The sequence below is a fragment of the Microtus pennsylvanicus genome, chromosome X (assembly GCF_037038515.1).
Source record: "Microtus pennsylvanicus isolate mMicPen1 chromosome X, mMicPen1.hap1, whole genome shotgun sequence".
Taxonomy (NCBI): Eukaryota; Metazoa; Chordata; class Mammalia; order Rodentia; family Cricetidae; genus Microtus; species Microtus pennsylvanicus.
The window spans coordinates 127861228-127880183 of NC_134601.1; the positions used below are offsets into that span (position 1 = coordinate 127861228).

Here is an 18956-nt window from a genome sequence, read left to right on the forward strand (position 1 = left end):
CTGTGTCATATAGACTCACGATGCACAGAAACAGCAACTGAAGAACACTACCATTTTACTCCAAGTACTTCCTACTCAATATTTGTCCATATAGCTAACCATTCACTCACTCAGTGATTCTGGTTACTTTTAGAGCTCCAAAGGGATTCATCCTTCTGTGGCTCAGAAGGTGATTCTAAGCCATCTACATTTTCTATGAATTCCTTTCCTTACTGGATATAAAAGTCCTAACTTTCAAAGTATTGTGAAAGGATGAGCAGGTCCAAGATCAGAAAGGGGACCAAATCAGGGGAGCTCATTTCAAAGAGGAAGTGTTACATACTTCTTTTTTTTTTTGCTTATATACAGCCAGGTACATAGTCTTGCCACCTTAATTAGGTTTATTTAGGAAATGTCTGGGCAAGAGGCAAGGCATACCTGGGCTACTGTCCCCTGAAAACTGAGTTCTCTTAAACTGGACTAGACTCGGGTTAAGAATCCCAAGACATTTTAGTTTCTTGAGACAGAATGGACAGATAGCAAATATAGCCTTCTGGTTGTTTGGAAAAAAATCACCAAGGATCTGTTGTAGATTAAGATGCATGGTTTTTTTTTCCCCAAAAGAGAGAATCCTGCTAGGAGTCTAGTCAGTTATATTCTTGTAGAAATGATATTTCTTGGGCAAGAATATCAAAGTCCAAAAGGAGATGTGTGTGGCTAGAAGCCTCAATTCCTGAATGAAGATATACTACTAGTTTGTTATAAGCCATGTTTCCATCCCTTGCATTTTGGCTGCCCAAAATGAGGGAAGCTGGAAATCAAGGTTTTCTTAAGATTATCTCCAGCAAGGAGGAAGAGCCTTTTTTTTTAATCCTGGGCAGACCTTGGCCCCACAGGGACTGAGAATCTTCTAAAGAATACCTCTCAAATCCCAGGCCAAGTTCTCTGACATCTTCCTTGCAAAGTAAATGAAAAGATCCTGTAGTTAAAATGTCAATGAATAAATGAAACAATCTACGCATGTAAAATCAAATTGTCCAATTTCCTCACATCTCCCCACCCCATCATTCCAGTGCTAATTTTCCCTCCTTAGAGTCATGTCAATCAATTCTTGCTGAAGCCAATTTGATCCTGGAGTTCCACAAGAAATATCTTTCAAATTGGCTGAAAGCCCTTTCAAATGGTAATCACTTCCTATCCCTTTCTATCTCCAAACCTTCATAAAAATGTGCAACTCTTCCCAATCCCATTTCAACGTCCTGTTCTCAGCATATGGGATGTGAGGGCTCTGTTCAAAGTGAAGTATTTGTTGTTCTGACCAGGCGATTTCTGGAAAGTACTTTGTGTCTGATTTAGAGTAGCCTATCTTCTCAGAATTGTGATAGGCTGTGACTTAGCAAGGATTTCAGATTTGAAGTATTGTCTTTTGAAACCCACCATTCCATAGCAGTGGAAGCATTTCTGGGAAATTCAGTAAATCTTCTGGAACTTTACCATGTATGTATGTGTATATATATCTGTATACACACATTTATATATATAAAATATGTATAGATAAATAGATCTGTCTCTTATATAAAGGGTATGTGTATGCATATAGATACACATGTTCATATATACACCCACACACACGCCTATACACATGTACACACACATAGAGTCTTTTGAGTCCCTTTTGTACTCAGTTTCATAACATTGATTCCCACCATTTTAGAGTGTGGGCAGCAGATAGTGGGTGAACTGCACCATATCTTCTACTTTATAAACAATGCACTGGTTGGGAGGCAGGAAAAATCTGCCCAGTACTTTTCTGACTCACTTGAATCTCCCAGTACAAAGGCCATTGTAGTTTTTTTTAAGTGTATAAAATAAAAAAATTAAATAAAATAACCCAAACCAACATTGTCTACTTCCCTGAAAACATCTACCTATCTGATTGTCAGGCCAAAGCTAGAGGTGGTACACAAAATCCTGGGGTGGGTTAGTTGGGGGAAAGAGAAGGGAGGACACTGACTAGGTATCTAGGTATCAAGGTTCCATTACCTTAAAGACAAAAAAAAATGAGGAAGCCATAGATAGCTTACCTTTAAACCCCTTATTTTCATTGACATTTATAAATGAGTATTATATTAAATACTCAGAAAACCAAAGCCAGAACTTTTCCATAGGACTTACAAGATGACATCTGCTTCCTGACAGTTACTGCCTCACCAGACTTCCAGGAAATAGAAGGAAAATGTTGCTGCTATGTATTTGAGAATCTGAGTTTAGTGTTGCTGCTATTAATCTTTAGCCAGAAATCTCCAAGGTTCTAAGTCTGGAGCCAGAGAAGATAGGGAAGGAAAGATGGACACAATAAATGTGTATCCCCTTAAAATCCTGGATAAACCTAGGGGAAACATTTATATCCTCCTCTAACTTGGGCCTAGAATCAGAAAAGTATAGTTTTCTCCTCCTCCTGACAAGTGAAGCTATCTTCACTTTGTCATTCCTCTTTCTCCTGGGCCACAGTCTCTTGCTCTTGCTCTTGCTCTTGCTCTTGCTCTTGCTCTTGCTCTTGCTCTTTCTCTTGCTCTTGCTCTTGCACCTGGCTCTTTTCTCCATTCTTCACGGGGAGGCAGTGGTCATCATTATTACACACGTTACTGTCTTTAGATAAGGCACATTGTGATGGAGCTGGAAGATGATCACTCTTCTCTTCCATAATCAATGTGCTATTGTTTCCATTCACCTGGGAGCGGGCCCGACCTTGATGAAGCTCCACGGATTTAGAAATTCCATCTGAAGAGCCCTGTTAAAAACAAGAGGTACTTGGTGGAAATGGTAATCCCAAACTGGCTGGGCTTCCCCAAGTATGTTCATAAGGTAGCCTGAGAAATTCTTCAGAAACATCAGAAAGCCCAAAGGTCATACATTCTCATATTGTCCTAAGAACTGCACTCTAACAGCAATGATGACACAATGACGACGCGACTACCACTTGCATAGCTTTAAAGCATATTTTTCTAATACTAAGAGTGACTGAAATAGCATATATTATCATGCCCCATTTACTGAGGAGGAAGCAGAGGCACAGGAAAGTTAAAATAACTTGCTTAAGATAGAGAGTAGTGGAGCCACAAATCTATTTTAGGTGGGTCAGCCTCTACATGCTCAACCGTCAGACAACACTGGCAAAATACTGATAATCAGAAGAGCAAATTACAAGCAAAGGGGAAAAATCAATAGGGAAAAATCAGAAGACCTACTGCAGTATCTCACAGTTTTATAACAGATACTCTCTGCTCTTGGAAATGACATGAGTCCGCAGCAAGTGCTGACTTTCCGTGACTACTACTAGGAATAGTGACATTACTAGCAAGAGTGCCTACTATGTAGTTAGGCAGCTCACATATTCTGGTGTTCATTTTATAAATAAGACAACAACTCAAACAAAGCAAAAGGATGTACCAAAGGTCCCTTGCATGCCTAGACCTTTTACTCTAATGGCCTCACTATTTAAAATGAGATATAATAAATGTTCATGGGTGTTGAATTTTGGTCAATTATAAATAACAATTTTTACTAACTGCTTCCTATATTCCAGGGTCTATGTAAAATTCTTTGCAGATATCATCTTATTTAATAGTCGTAATCCTATAATTTTCTTGTTTTGCAAATCAGGAAATACAGAACAATTTGCCTAAGATTACAGAACTGAAAAGGCAGAACTGGGTGTAAAACTAAATCACTTGGCTCCAAAGTCTGTACAATACAGTGTTTGATCACAGACCCTATAGATGCCTTCCCCCACCCTACCCCTGAAAATTAGGCCATAACCCCCTGCAGCTTTCCTTTGGAGTATAATTGAGAAAGCATGCTGGGCTGTGGCCTTGAGGCTCCTTCCCTGGCATCTGGAACATAAGATTATGATCCTATCTGTAGGCCAGACCAGGTTAGGTCACTTGGTATGAAAGAAGCTTGCCTACACTCGTGACAACACTCTAAGAATCAGAAACCCCTTTTGTTCTCCAGTTTTGAAAGGACACCCCCCTACCCCCATCTCTGTCTCCCTCCCTTTTTTCAAGGCTCTATTATGGCTGCCTTTGGCCAGGATGGTATGTCTCCTAATAAAACTACTCTTTGAACCTGAAGTCCCATTCTCCCTTCCAGAGCCTCATTGTCTAATACAGTTCCTTTGAACAGAGATCTCATGTCAGCCCCTTTCCATGAACCTGCCATTTTTCTTTTTAACTTACAATACACAGGGACTGTTAGGAAGTGTTGCCTAAGAACCTGAAAATACAGTGGACTTAGTAAAAATTTACCCAGTAGGTGGAATATGTCATCAAATGGATTCAACAAAAAAATAATAGCATTATAAATATGTGACTTAAGGATTTAAAAGCATATAACAGCCAAAACCCTAGAAATAAACTTAGGAAGATAAAACTATAATATATGAGCATTATACAAGCTGGAACAATTAGTTACTGAAGGAATCATGAACATAACTGTTGTGGAATATTACTTTATGTAAAGAAGTGTTGCATTCTTTATGCTGCATTTGTTTAATTATGTAAAGATGTGTTGCTTTTGTTAATGTTGCATTTATTTTAACTATCTAAAGACACGCTGAATTTCCTTTACCTTGCTTGCCTAAGGCACCTGATTGATCTAATAAAAAGCTGAATGGCCAATAGGTAGGTAGTAGAGGGATAGGCAGGGCTGATGAGCAGAAAGGATAATTGCAGGAGGAGGAAGTTAGGCTCAGGAGGACAGAGAATAAGGTAAAAAGAACAGGAGATGCCTGGGGCCAGGCAGCCCAGCAGTGGCCAGCAGACACAGGAAGCAGGAAAGTAGGACATACGGAATGAAAGAAAGGTAAAAAGTCCAGAGACAAAACGTAGATGAAGACAAGTGGGTTAAATTAAGTTAAAAGCGCTGCTTGGAAATGAGCATAAGGTAAGGCCAAGCATGCATAACTAAGTAGTCTTGGTGTCAGGATTTGGGGGCTGGCAGCCCAAGAAAGCCTGCTACACAGTACTAAAATGAAAAAGGAAAATCAGCAAGGCTGCCAAGATAGCCCATAGCAGGCGTGTCCAAGGAGGGTGAGTTAAGCAATAATAAAGTTAATATAAGCATTTCCATGGTCAGGTCGCCTCTACAGAAGACAATAGTGAGCTAGAAGCTCCCCTGACACCCTTGTTTTCTCTCACTCTCTTCACACATGAAATAGAACAGTGTGTACTTCATATGTTCCCACAGAATTTAATGAGCTGCTCCAAGTAAAGCACTTAGAGTATATGCCTGGCATGCTCTAGAAACTCAATAAATGAGCTACATGGCAAGAGCCCATTTCAAACCTCTAGCCTCTATCTCTCTAAACCAAACAAATGGAGAACTAAACAAAGAGTAACTAGCTTCATTATTTCTGTTTCGTGCCTCCAAGCAAATCACTGATACTATGACTTTCCCTTAGAGAAAGCAAGTTCTGGTAATAATGGTTACCAGCGTGTGCACTTGAGTCAGCAAAATCTGCGTTGGTTCTGACTCTGGCTCTAGCAATCAGAATTGCTCTGCTGCATTGGAATCCATACCATACAGGGCTTTGGAATCAGCTGGCTCAGGCTAGAAAGTCAATTCTGAAAACTGACTTGATTGATGGGTAATATACTAATATACCTCGTGGGAAATGTGAGTGGCAAAGAGTATGTCTGTAATATGTCATCTTAAGTATTCTTTCTTATCAAAATCAGTACTTAGCTCTCATTCATTTGCCATTCACTCCAGATATATCCACATGGCTATTTCTGTGGTCTTGTTAATATGAGTCGATCACAGAGAGAGTAGTCTATTCTTTACATACTAAAAATAGCAGGTTTTCCACACTGCATCTTACTATACTCTAGATGTCTTCTTGGGTGACTAGCTTTCCATTTACATGCAATACTTTCTATATTATTGACCAGTTTCTGGAGGAACTGAGAAACTTTAGAAGATTTCCAAAGTTACTGTTCTATAGTTTTGGAGTGCATTAGAAAATGCTTTGTGTGTAGGGGAGGGGTGAGTATTCTAGTTTCATTTCTGGTTCAAAATAACACCAAACTAAACATTAAATAGTTGAATTTATTTATGGTATTTATTTCAAGACAGGGTCTCATTACATAACTCTGGCCGTTCTGGAACTCATTCTGTAGACTAGGCTGACCTTGAACTTACAGAGATCCACAGCCTCGTCTCTGTCTTCCAAATTCTGGGATTAAAGGTGTGTGCCATTATGTCTGGCTAATAGTTGGATTTATTCTTGATGCAGGGAAGGATGACTGTATACAGAAGAATAGATTTTGGATTAATATCTGATGACATCCTGGCATGGCAACACAGGCTTCTAATACCAACAGCTGGGAGACAGAGGCAGGTGAATCTCTGTGAGGCCAGCCTGGTCTACACAGAGAGTTCTAGGCCAGCTAGGGTTACATGATGAGATCCTGTTTCAAAGAAAGAAAGGGAGAGGGGAGAGGAGAAAAGTGGAAAGTAACAAAGAAAGATAACTGATCGCTACGTCTAGTCTCCACATACATATGTATTATGCATTCAGACCTGGCACACATGTGCATATACACATACAAGTGAAAGCTAGTGGTATATCTCAGTGATAGAGTACTGGCCTAGCATGTACAAGGCCCTGGGTTCAATATCCAGGAACACACACACACACACACACACACACACAGAGAGAGAGAGAGAGAGAGAGAGAGAGAGAGAGAGAGAGAGAGAGAGAGAGAGAGAGAGAGAGAGCGAGCAGAATAGTAATGACTCCCTCTCCCATAGGGCAAAAATCAAATTTTCTAAGCACTAGTATGAGCCCTCAGAGCTCAGACAGGCTCTAGACAATCTAGCTCTTAGTGTCATTCTGGTCCCTTCTGGCTGCACACAGCACATACTATACTAGGCACAGGTCGTCTAGACATTGGACCTGCTTTCTATTGTGTGGCCTTTCATTCAGAAAAAAAGGAAGAGACTTGCAGCCCTGTGGGAGTAATTTGGAGCGACAAACCTGTACTGAGAAATGGGCACTGAAATCAAATGGCTGGAAAAGACATGATAACGCTCCCGGGTGGCTCAGCTTTCCATGCCTGATACAATCTCTTGTAATTTAGCCAGAAGGGGCAAAAGGTGTCAAAACAGCTTGATACTCTCAAAAGTGATACTTACTTGTTTATTTCCTTTTTTGTGACCTTTGGATCCTCTACCAGTCTGTTCTTTTCCATGCCTTTAGCAAGAGGGAGAAAAGTGACAATGAGAACACATAAATCCTAATTTCTATCTTTACTTGATTAATTTACTCATCTCAAGGAAGTTTAGCCTTATACATTTAGATGACTCTTTTTATTACCCTTACTGCAAGCCTCTATTCCTGTAATTTCTATGTTGTACTGAATTATTTTGTGTTCCTTGTCTTTTAGCACAAAAATTCTTTTTAGTCAAGCACGGCATTTGTTACACATTTGATAAACTAGAGTTATAGCTGATTTCAAGTATATAGAGTTGATTCACACCTCTTACCTTAACAGGAGATTTTAAGAGCTGAGCATTTTCCTAAAGGTACCTTGACCGACCCTAGCTCAAACTAATCCATTCAAGTACATACCCCTTTCCTGGCCCACCGACAGACACCACTTGCATGCCAAAGGATCCTCGACTTCTAGAAGATCTGCTGCCAGCCCACTGGCCCACCACCATCCCAGCAATTTCCAGTTTTCCTCCTTGGGGTGGGATTGGATGGAGACCTGGGAATTGAAGAACAGCAGTGGTGAACAGCAAGCGCAAGATAGGGCGAGAGGTGGAACAAAAGCGCTGTTCTTCTCATCCCCGTGTCCTGCTAAGATTGTGATGATAACAAGGGGTGTAAGGTCAGAGAAGGGGATTGTAGATCTTTCTACATGGCCACTTTAATAACTAGTGTGTAGTTGATTGATTTTTTCAACTGTATAGCCTGCTACATAACAGGAATTTGTTTAGAAAAATGTTTTTTGCTGGCCCCAGATACTTTTTCCATTTTTAAAATTTAGAATTTCCATACATGTATATGTGTTTTGATCAACTCCACCTCAATCCTTCCCACTGTAAATTGTCACCTGCCCTTCTCATCACTTTTCTCTCTCAACTTCACCTACTCAGTGCTGCCTGTATGTGCATGGGTGTAGGGTCAGCTACTGGAGCATGGATGGCCTCCAAGGGGCCACAACCCTGAAGAAAACTGACTCTTGCTTCTCCAGTAGCTATTGATTGCCAATAGCTACTCGGCTGGATGGACATCATGGCCTCTTCCCCAGCCCATGCTAGGATTTTTGCCTGGCTTGATCCTGTGAAGGTCTTGTACAAGCAATCATAGCCACGGTGAGCTCATGTGTGCAATGGTTCTGCCGTGGCCAGAAAACAATATTTCACAGCAGTCACCCACCTCTCAGAATCTGTCTGCCCCCCTTCCACAACGACCTGTAAGACTTGGGCAAGGGGATAACATGATTTAAATGTCACATTTAGGGCTGAGAACTGGGCATTGTTTTATTCTTTCACCTTAACCAGTTGTGAGTCTCTGTATTCACTTCTGTCTACTGCAAATAGAAGTTTCTCTGATGAGGGTTGACAGATGTAAAAATAAGTACTTATGGATGTAAAGATAAGTACTTAGGGAGAGCCTACTATATGTGCACTTGGAAGAATAACAGTAAGTAAATCCAATCAGAAAGTAGTTGGCTACTCCCACAACATTCCTGTCACTACTATATCAGTGGGCACATCTTGTCAAGCCAGTCATTATTTTGGCTGACAGGTTTACAGGGCTCATAGCTGGGTACGACTGCTGATTGTTCCCCTCCCCCCAGAAGAGTCCACAGCCTTCCAGCACTATGAAGATAGCTAGTAGGGATGAAGCTTTCAAGTTGGTACCAGCCTAATTTCTCCATGTTCTGACTCAAGTACGTGGTATGTTGAGGAAGGGTCTTACCGTCCAGTGCTGGAGGATAACCAAAATCAGCAGCAATACCCTGCACTGTTCTGGGACTCCATGGGACCCCACTGACCAACAACATGTAAAGAAGTAAACCAAGTCTCGCAATGCACGTCTTGGTGTATGAGAATGCATTATTCCCCAATTATAGGGTAACTTCACTTAAAGTCTTTTTAGACATTATATATATATATATATCATATATATATGAGAAATTTCTACAGTAGTAGGTTTCCTTATGGTTTGTCAAGGACTTTACTGTTAGTTATCCCTCTCCACACCTTCTCTTCTTCTCTGCCCACAAATAGAAAATGAATTCTTAAAATGTAGTTATTGGAAAATTGTAGGTCAAACCCACTTTCTATATAAATATGCCTCGTTATACAATATAAGATTAGCCAGACGAGCAAATTATATGGGAACTTGGGGAAATGGGATGATTGGGATAAAGGAAGGGTGGATATGGGAGCAGGGAAGTATATATCTTAATTAAGGGAGCCATCTTAGGGTTGGCAAGAGACTTGAACCTAGAGGGGCTCCAAGGTGCCCAGGGCGATGTCCCCAGTTAGTTCCTTGGGCAGCTGAGGAGAGGGAACCTGAAACGGCCCTATCCTATAGCCATACTGATAGAACCCTCATTTGGCGATGGATGGAGATAGAGACAGAGACCCACACTGGAACACCAGAATGAGCTCCCAAGGTCCCAATGAGGAGCAGAAGGAGGGAGAACATGAGCAAAGAAGTCAGGACCATGAGGGATGCACCCACCCACTGAGACAGTGGGGCTGATCTATTGGGAGCTCACCAAGGCCAGCTGGACTGGGACTGAAAAAGCATGGGATAAATCCGGACTAGCTGAACATAGAGGACAATGAGGAATACTGAGAACTCAAGAACAATCGCAGTGGGTTTTTGATCCTACTTCATTTTCTGGCTTTGTGGGAGCCTAGCCAGTTTGGATGCTCACCTTCCTAGACCTGGATGGAGGGGGGAAGACCTTGGACTTTCCACAGGGCAGGGAACCCTGACTGCTCTTCGGACTGGAGAGGGAGGGGGAGAGGAGTGGGGGGAGGGGAAGAGGAGTGGGAGGAGGGGGAGGGAAATGGGAGGCTGGGAGGAGGCGGAAATTTTTTTCAATAAAAACTAAATAATAAAAAAACAAAAAGAAAAAAAAATATATCAATATCACAGTCAGGAGACAGAGGCAGGAAGATTGCAGCAATTAATGCCAGTCTGGTTAGAGCAGTAAGGCAGATTGAATATGAAATATGCCTCACAGGTTCCTATGTTTCAACAATTGGTCTATTAATATGTGTATCACCACGAGGCTCTGGCCTACTGGTAAGGTTCCAGTGTCCTTCTCCTTTGACAGCTGGCAGTGCTTTTTGGGAGGTTGTGGGGCCTTTAGCAGGTTGAGCTTAGTTGGGTAATGGGGACTTCTGGGGGGTAGGCTTTGAGGGTTTTAACTGGGTCCATTTCTGGCTTGAGTTTTCTGCTTCCCGATTCACAAAGATCAACAAACATAAAGAAAACACAGCATTCCACTGAAAAGCACCAGTCCACATGCCTCCCTTGCCATGATATACAGTATTTCTTTAAAGCATGACTTAAAATCTCTCTGTCCTGTTAGGTGTTTGGCCACAGCCACAAGGAAAGCAACAAAAACTAACCATAACAGTTGTAAAAACCAGGAACAGTTCAAGACAAGATGTAAAAGGGGACTGCTTGTTTGTTTCCCAGCCACCCAGACCCAAATAATTACACACAAACTATACTAATTACAACACTGTTCAGCCAATAGCCTAGGCATATTCCTAGCTAGCTCTTACATCTTAAATGAACCCATTTCTATTAATATGTGTATCACCGTGAGGCTATGGCCGACTGGTAAGCACATGGAAAGAAAGCACAGGTTAAGAACACTATACATTTAGCCCCTTGTTCTAGTTTCATTTCTGTTGCTGATAAAATAGCCTGACAAAAGGCCACGGTGGGGGAAAGAGTACATTTTTGCTCATAGTTCCATCATAGCAGAGAAATCAAAATGGCAAGAACTTCAAGCAGCTGGTCACATCAATCTGAAGTCAAGAGCAGAGAGAATGTATGCATGCATGTTAGCACTTAGGGAGTTACTCTTATGCAGTTCAGGGCCCCAAACCAGGGAATGGTGCTGCCCAGTTTCCGGCTGGATCTTCCCCATGCCAATTAAGGTAACCAAGACAATTATCCACAGACATACCCATAGGTCAACGTAATCTAGACAGTTCCACATTAAGACTCTCTTCCCAGTTGATTCTAGGTTGTATTAGGTTGACATTTAAAACTAACCATCATATGCTGGCTGCTGGTAGTGCAGGCCTTTAATCCCAGCACTCTGGAGGCAGAGGCAGGTGGATCTCTATGAGTTCAAAGCTAGCCTGGCCTACAAAGTAAATTCAGTTTGGATAACCAGAACTGTTACACAGAGAAACCCTGTCTCAAAAAAAGCAAAACAAACAAACAAAAAAAACCACCCCCAAAACCATCACAACCTTTGTATGAAAGTGAGATTCTGGCCAGGTGGTGGTGGCGCACGCCTTTAATCCCAGCAGTCAGAGGCAGAAGCAGGTAGATCTCTGTGAGTTCGAGACCAGCCTGGTCTACAAGAGCTAGTTCCAAGACAGGCTCCAAAGCTACAGAGAAACCCTGTCTTGAAAAACCAAAAAAAAAAAGAAGAAAAAAGAAAGTGAGATTCTAAGGGTTTACTACGTTGTTGGTTTGTGTTTGTTTTGAGACAGGGTTTCTCTATGTAGCCCTAGCTGTCCTGGAACTTGCTCCATAGACCAGAATGACCTCAAACTCAGAGATTCACCTGCCTCTGCCTCCCAAGTGCTGGGATTAAAGGCATGCAACCACCACCACCCAGCTGCACTTAGTGATCTTATCATGTCCTTTCAGAAAGGCAGGAAACAATTAGGAAGCTTCTGTGATCCATCAGTAGTTTAGGTGATGGTAAGAATTTCCCAAGACCTTGGTCTTGATGAAGGCATCTTTTAGAATAACACAACACAGCCAACACACAGAACAAAAATCAGAGATCAGTTAAGTCAGCTTAAAGGGATAAATGGTTGGCTTCTTGGTCTGTAAGACTTGACTACATAGGGGCCTGATTTCCATACTGTTCATGTAAGCCCACTCTTGAGCTAAATATAACTGCTGAGTTTTGTGACCCTAAAAGACTAAGTTCAGCTTCCAGCTTTATTGTTTTAAATAGAGGTGCAACATACAATACATATGTTCAACCGCAAAGATACACTGACCTGATGACAGAGTCTTGCTATTTCATGTTAAAATACCTCTACTGAGAGATCCTGCTTCAGAGCTGGGGATGCATGTAGTTCAGAGGTAAAATGCCTGCCCAGAATGTTTAAAGTCCTGGGTTTGATCCCAGACACCACACCTACAGAAAACTCTGTTTCACCAGAAGCAGGTTGTTTAATATACCAAGATTTCAGCTGCCTGAAGCGTGCTTGTCTATTCCTTATTAGGCAGTCACTATAATTTATACATACATGTATGTACTTGTTTTCTCTATTAAAATGTAATTCTTTGGGGTGTGTGGATTATGAAGTTACTTTCCATGCTTTTGGACCTAGGGTAGACAATGTATCAGGTCTACCCCTAGAGTGATTACAGCTACCTCAAGCTACTGTCGTCTTCCAGGACTGACACATACTTCCAATTCTTTTCCCACAAACACCTTCCTGCAACTGCCCATAAGGAGTGAATGAACTAACAGCAACCGTGAAGATCCAGTTGATATGAATTATAGCGATCAAAATAATGAAATGGTAAGTGACTCATCAGTTTTGTATCAGTCCAGACCGCATGAGTTTGGATGATGAGAATCAAATCACTGAGAACCAGCCACCTCCATTGAGAATGGTCTTGGATTTCAATGGACTTTCTTCCCCAGGATACATGGAGAGTTACATTTCAAACTATTATACCACAGATGGAATTCAAACAAGGTAAGACATATATTGTATTGTGAAATAAATTAGATGACACCTCATTCTTAAGTACTGACCTGCAAAGCCTCGACTCCTTGCTTGAGGAGGAGGTGGAAATGAGCCCATAGCTCTGGAATAAAGAGAAACAGGGTAGAGCGGGGGCATCATGGGAGGCACAAATGTAGGTGACGGAAGTAGAGCAGAAGGTGGTGGATGATTCATGTTGACGCCTTCAAGGATACTCTGCCTCATCTTTTCCACCTTGCTTGCCAGGTCAGCCTTCAAACGCAGAAGAGAATTGTTAGTGTTCTGAACTAGCCCCATATTTTATGCACAGTACTGAGCACTCTAGGCACATTCTCATAACGTTTTTCCCATTGTGCCTCTAGACTCCAGCCTCAGGAGACTCATTTGGTATCAAAGTTCCCTCTCTTCACAAGATTCTACAGTACCAGAATAGTTCTGGCCAGTAGTTTGCGAGGAACATTATCTATGAGGATGATAACAAACAGAACAATAAGGACATCAGGAAATGGTTGATTGCATGGCCAATGATTGCCTAGGTTATTCTTTTATAAGGGGGAGGTAACAAAATCAGGTAACAGAGAAACATAGGGCCTTTTAACCTCTCCCATACTCAACCATTGCTCTGATGAGGGTATGTGTTGTAGACTGTTATTTTAAGGTGTGTTACATTCATTTATGCTGTGGAATATTTGTTTAATGCTGCAAATATGTGTTATGTTCTTTTATGTTACATTTGTTTGACTCTGTGAAGCTGTGTTACTTTGCCTATCTAAAACACATGTTTGATCCACTAAAGAGCTGACCAGCTCACAGCTAGGCAGGAGAGAGAAATAGGTGGGGCTGCCAGACAGAACAAATAGGAGAAATCTAGGCTTGAAAAAAGGGTTAGTGAGGAGAGAGAAAAGAAGGAGAGGAGGGTGCCAGGGACCGGCCACCTAACACTGCAGCCAGCCACAGAGTAAGAAGGAAAGAAAGATACAATGAATAAAGAAAGGCAAAAAGCCCAGAGCCAAAATGTAGTTAAAGAGAAATGGGATAATATAAGTTAGAAAAGCTAGCTAGAAACAAGCCAAGCTAAGGCCAGGCATTCATAGATCAGAATAAGTCTCCGTGTATTTATTTGGGAGCTGGGTGTCAGGCCCCCAAAGAGGAAAAAAAAACAAGTATAAGTATGCACATATACCTAGTCCCAGAGGTTGGTAAAATTCTGGAAAAGGTAGGCAACTCAATACTTTAGACTTTGTGGGCCTCTCTGTGTCTGCCGCAACTACTCTTCTGAGCCATTCTAGCATGACAGAAGTCACAGAAATGTAAAGGGATGAATGTGGCCATGTTCCGACCAAATGTTATTTACAAAGGACAGGGGCAGGAGAGGCGTAGTTTGCTGACTCTGCTGCTCTAGTCCCTCGGCTTACTCCCCACTAAGCTGATAAAATACTGAGTAAGGTTTCCTTTCCCTTGCTTTTTTCTACCTTTCCCAAGGTTATATTGTAAAACCTACTCTATCATCTACTTACTGCTCTCTTCTATTTATAATCCCTCCCCCACCAAAAAAAATCACTTAGAAAAGTTACTTGCAGCATTTTTAAATAAGGGAAAATGAAATTTCAAATAGTTCCAGGAAGGACATATAGTATTTGTGGAAATTATGTGGGGAAGAAATACTCTCAGTAAGAAAAAAGTCATGAAAACTTTAAGATTGGGGATAAAAACAACTTTCCAATGCATGATTTTGCAATAGACATGTATTAGGTTATAGGCTGTGGGGACCTCCCTGCATGCTCCTTGCCCCTGCACGCTTACGATTCATCCTGATGACAGATCAGGGGTGTCTACTCTACCTGGCCATCGCAGAGTTCAATCAGGGACACTCGCTCTCGGCCCGCTTTAATGAGCTTGCTCTGGAACAGCTTGCCATCAAAGTAAATCCAGGGGCAGCAGTGCTCCCAAGGGACTGGCTGGCCACATGCGTCATTAGCAAACAGAGCTGTGTCGACCCCACTCATGAACAGGGCAGCAAGCTGGATCCCTCGAGCATCCAGTTTCTCAATCTGAAACCATCACAGAGAAAAAAAATTAAGAAATAGGAGGGGAAAAAAAGAAATGAAAAACTTTGTCTAAAAGAATCTAAAATCTATGGCCTCATATGATTGGTTGAAGTTAAAATGCAGACGCCCTAAAATATTGTATAAGGTTATCTTCAGGGCTGGAGGGATGGCTCAGAGGTCCTGAGTTCAATTTCCAGCAACCACATAATGGCTCTAAAGTGAGATCTGGTGCCCTCTTCTGGCCTGTAGGCATCCATGCAGGAAGAACACTGTATACATAATAAATAAATAAATAAATAAATAAATAAATAAATAAATAAATAAATAAATAAATAAATAAATCTTTTTGAAAAGAAGATTATCTTCAGGCTATGTTTATAAGGTATATATGAGGGCCTGGTGGTGGTGGCGTGCCTTTGATCCCAGCACTCGGGAGGCAGAGGCAGGTGAATCCCTGTGAGTTTCAGGCCAGCCTGGTCTTACAAGAGCTAGTTCCAGGACAACTAGGACTGTTACACAGGGAATCCCCCAATAAGGTATATATGAAACATAAATAATGTAATAGTTAAGATTTGGGTCCTATCATAAGATATCTTATTGTGTATATACAAACATTAAAAAGTCTACAAAAATTTCAAATTTGAAATATGCCTGATCATTTCTGTGCATTTCAGACAAGGGATACTTAACCTAGATTATCATTAGTAACATTTTTATTATTGTTATTGTTTATTTATTATAATGTCATATTAACTCTTCCAGGTAAATTAGAACATGTTGGACTGCCAGGATGGTTCAGTGGTTAAACATACTTGCTGCCAAGACTGAGTTTGATCCCCAGGACCCACATGGTAGAAGGAGAGAACTAACTTGTTCAAGTAGTTCTCTGATCTCCACACACACTTCATGGCACACATCTACCCCTCTGCACTGTACTCCCAAATAGATAAAAATAAATGTAAGATAGTTATCGTTGGCCAGGCGGTGGGGGTGCACACCTTTAATCCCAGCACTCGGGAGGCAGAGGCAGGCGGATCTCTGTGAGTTCAAGGCCAACCTGATCTACAAGAGTCAGTTCCAGGACAGGCTCCAAAGCCACAGAGAAACCCTGTCTCGAAAAACAAAAAAAATTATTGTTTAATAATAATTTATTTAATTGTTTATCTATTTTAAATAAAATAAATATAAAAAAAGTAAAAAATGATCTTACTCTGGAGCTCAGGCTGGCTCACAGTCACAGTAATCCTCCTGCCTCAGTTTCTTTTCAGGAGTCATTTTAGTGCATAAGTAGCTTTTATGTCCACCCTTCCTTGAAATAATTTGAACAGTGATTCTCAACCTTCCTAGCGCTGTGACCCTTTAAAGTTCCCCATGTGTGGTGACCTCCAACTATAAATTTATTTCACTGATATTTCATAACTGTAATTTTGTTACTATTATGAATTGAAATGTAAATATCTTATATGCAGGGCATCTGATATGTGTCCCCAAAAGGGGTCACAACCCACAGGTTGAGAACCTCTGGTTTAGAGGATACTAACTATGTTGCCCATCAAAGTTGAAAATTTCAAAAAGTTAAAACCAAAAGAATATTCATTGCTGATGATAGTGCAATGAAATAAATGGGAAATCATATAAATTTTGAGGAACATACATTGCAACTAAGTAATATATATCAAGAACTATGAAGATGTTCACATTTGCCAACGCAGAGAGTCTACATTTAAGAATCAGTTCTAGCGAGGTGATGGTGCGTGGACTTAGGAGGCTGGGACAGGAGGGCTGCTGCAAGTTCAAGGTCAGCCTGGGCCAAGGCCACGGATCTTTTTTTTAACCAACCAACCAAACAAACAAACAAGAACCTCTTCTGCCACAGGGTAGAGCTCAGCTATAGTCCCAGCAAATCAAAAGGCTGAGGGAATAGGATCATCTGAACCTAGGAGTTGGAGTTCAGCCTAGGTAACATTTCAAAAGCAAAATGTTCCAAAATCTGAAGCAATTTTGAGTGCCAACATGATATCAAAATTGGAAGATTAGATACCTCGTCTCATGTGACAGGTTACAGTCAAAATACAGGCACACTAAAACTGCTGTACAGGATTACAGACTATATTCTAAGGAAGTGCACAATGTCAATAAAGCTCTATGCATAAACATGCCATTATCACAGCACATATATTAAGGAAAACTGGAAATAATCTAAACAGTTAACATTATAATAATTAAATGATACATCCATATGATAAAAAAATCACTAGATTTTTAACACAAAGGAAATATGCACTTTGATAAGTTAAAAAAGAAAGTAAAATACACTTGTCTCTCAGTATTGTTGGGAGATTAGTTTCAGGACCCCTTAAAGATAATTCAATCTATGGATACCCAAGTCCCTTATGGAAAATGGTATGTTTGTATATAGCCTACACAATCTTTCTATATGCTAAATTAGCTCTAGATTACTTTATTATGAACAGATTTCATGTTGTATTGTTTAGTGAGTAATGACAAGAAGTAAAGTTAAGAGGAATCATTTGGAGATTTAAAAATTTATTTTTTATTTTTTTGGTTTTTCGAGACAGGGTTTCTCCGTAGCTTTGGAGTCTGTCCTGGAACTAACTCTTGTAGACCAGGCTGGCCTTGAACTCACAGAGAACAGCCTGCCTCTGCCTCCCTGAGTGCTGGGATTAAAGACGTGCCCCCACTTCCTGGCTTATTTTTTATTTTATGCATATGAGTGTTTTGCCTGTATGTACACATGTGTGCCACTTGTTTGAAGTGCCCTTGGAAGCTAGAAAAAGTCCATGGATTCCCTAGAAATGGAATTATAGATGGTTGTCAGTTGTAAGTGTTAGGAGCCAAATCTAGATTCTCTGAAAGAGAAATAAGTGCTTAGAGTCATTTCTCCAGGCCCATTGTTTCTTTTTGGAGATAGGGTTTCTTTGTGTAACAGTCCTGGCTATCCTGGAACTCTGTAGACTAGGCTAGCCTCAAACTCAGAGATCTGCCTGCCTCTGCCTTCCAAGTACTTGGATTAAAGGTGTGTATGTATATTCTATGTAGCGATCAACCTGACCTTGAACTCATAGGTGACCCTCTAGCCTCTGCTGTCTAAATACTGGAATTATAGTGGTGCAGGAGGGCCTTCTGTTTATGTGTTGCTTTCATTGGTTAATCAATAAAGAAACTGCTTGGCCTGATAGGGCAAAACTTAGGTAGGTGGGGAGACAGAACTGAATTCTGGAAGGAAGAAAGGAGAGAGAGAGAGAGAGAGAGAGAGAGAGAGAGAGAGAGAGAGAGAGAGAGAGAGAGAGAGAGAGAGAGAGAGAGAGAGAGAGAGCGCAGCCACGGAGACGCCAGGTCAGACATGCTGCATCTTTCCCAGTAAGCCACGACCTCATGGTGATATACAGATTATTAGAAATGGGTTAAGTCAAGATGTGAGAGTTAGCCAATAAGAGGCTAGAGCTAATGACCAAGCAGTGTTTCAATTAATACAGTTTCTGTGTGATAATTTCGGGTGTAAGCTAGCTGGGCAGGACAAACAAGGGGACCCGCTCCCTACCACAGATTGGCACCCATGGTGTGGGACTGTTTTGTGACTTATGCCTTCATTATAGGATTGTGCCATTATACCCAGCCAATGGGTATAATTTTGAAAAATATTTTTGATGTATAGTTGACTTACTTTTTATATGAAAAAAGCTGACAATTTATTAACAATATTCTAAATGGTTAGGACAAGCATACAAAAAGACTGCAATATTTGATCATCCGCACACCCCCATCCTGCAAAATCAAAGAAAGATAACATCAAAAATTGATCATAGTATGGAGCTGGAGAGATGTCTCCAGAGCTAAGGGCACTTGTTGTTTTATAGAGGACCCAGATTCAATTCCCAGCACCTACAAGGTAGC

The 18956-nt window shown here is 41.0% G+C and overlaps 1 protein-coding gene across 2 annotated transcripts in view; it reads right to left on the bottom strand.

The window, feature by feature from the left end:
• Positions 1-322: 322 nt before the first annotated feature.
• Fam120c (family with sequence similarity 120 member C) overlaps positions 323-18956 on the bottom strand; it is a 124983-nt gene continuing 106349 nt past the window's right edge. Inside the window, exons 12-16 of one of the 2 annotated variants that reach the window (XM_075958829.1) lie at positions 14835-15044; positions 13044-13245; positions 7613-7751; positions 7177-7234; positions 323-2770 (exon numbers count right to left, since the gene is read on the bottom strand). In XM_075958829.1, the coding sequence (XP_075814944.1) occupies positions 2465-2770; positions 7177-7234; positions 7613-7751; positions 13044-13245; positions 14835-15044 (915 nt within the window). In that variant the 3' untranslated portion in view covers positions 323-2464. The remainder of the gene's footprint in view (positions 2771-7176; positions 7235-7612; positions 7752-13043; positions 13246-14834; positions 15045-18956) is intronic. The other variant, XM_075958833.1, reaches the window with a different exon arrangement.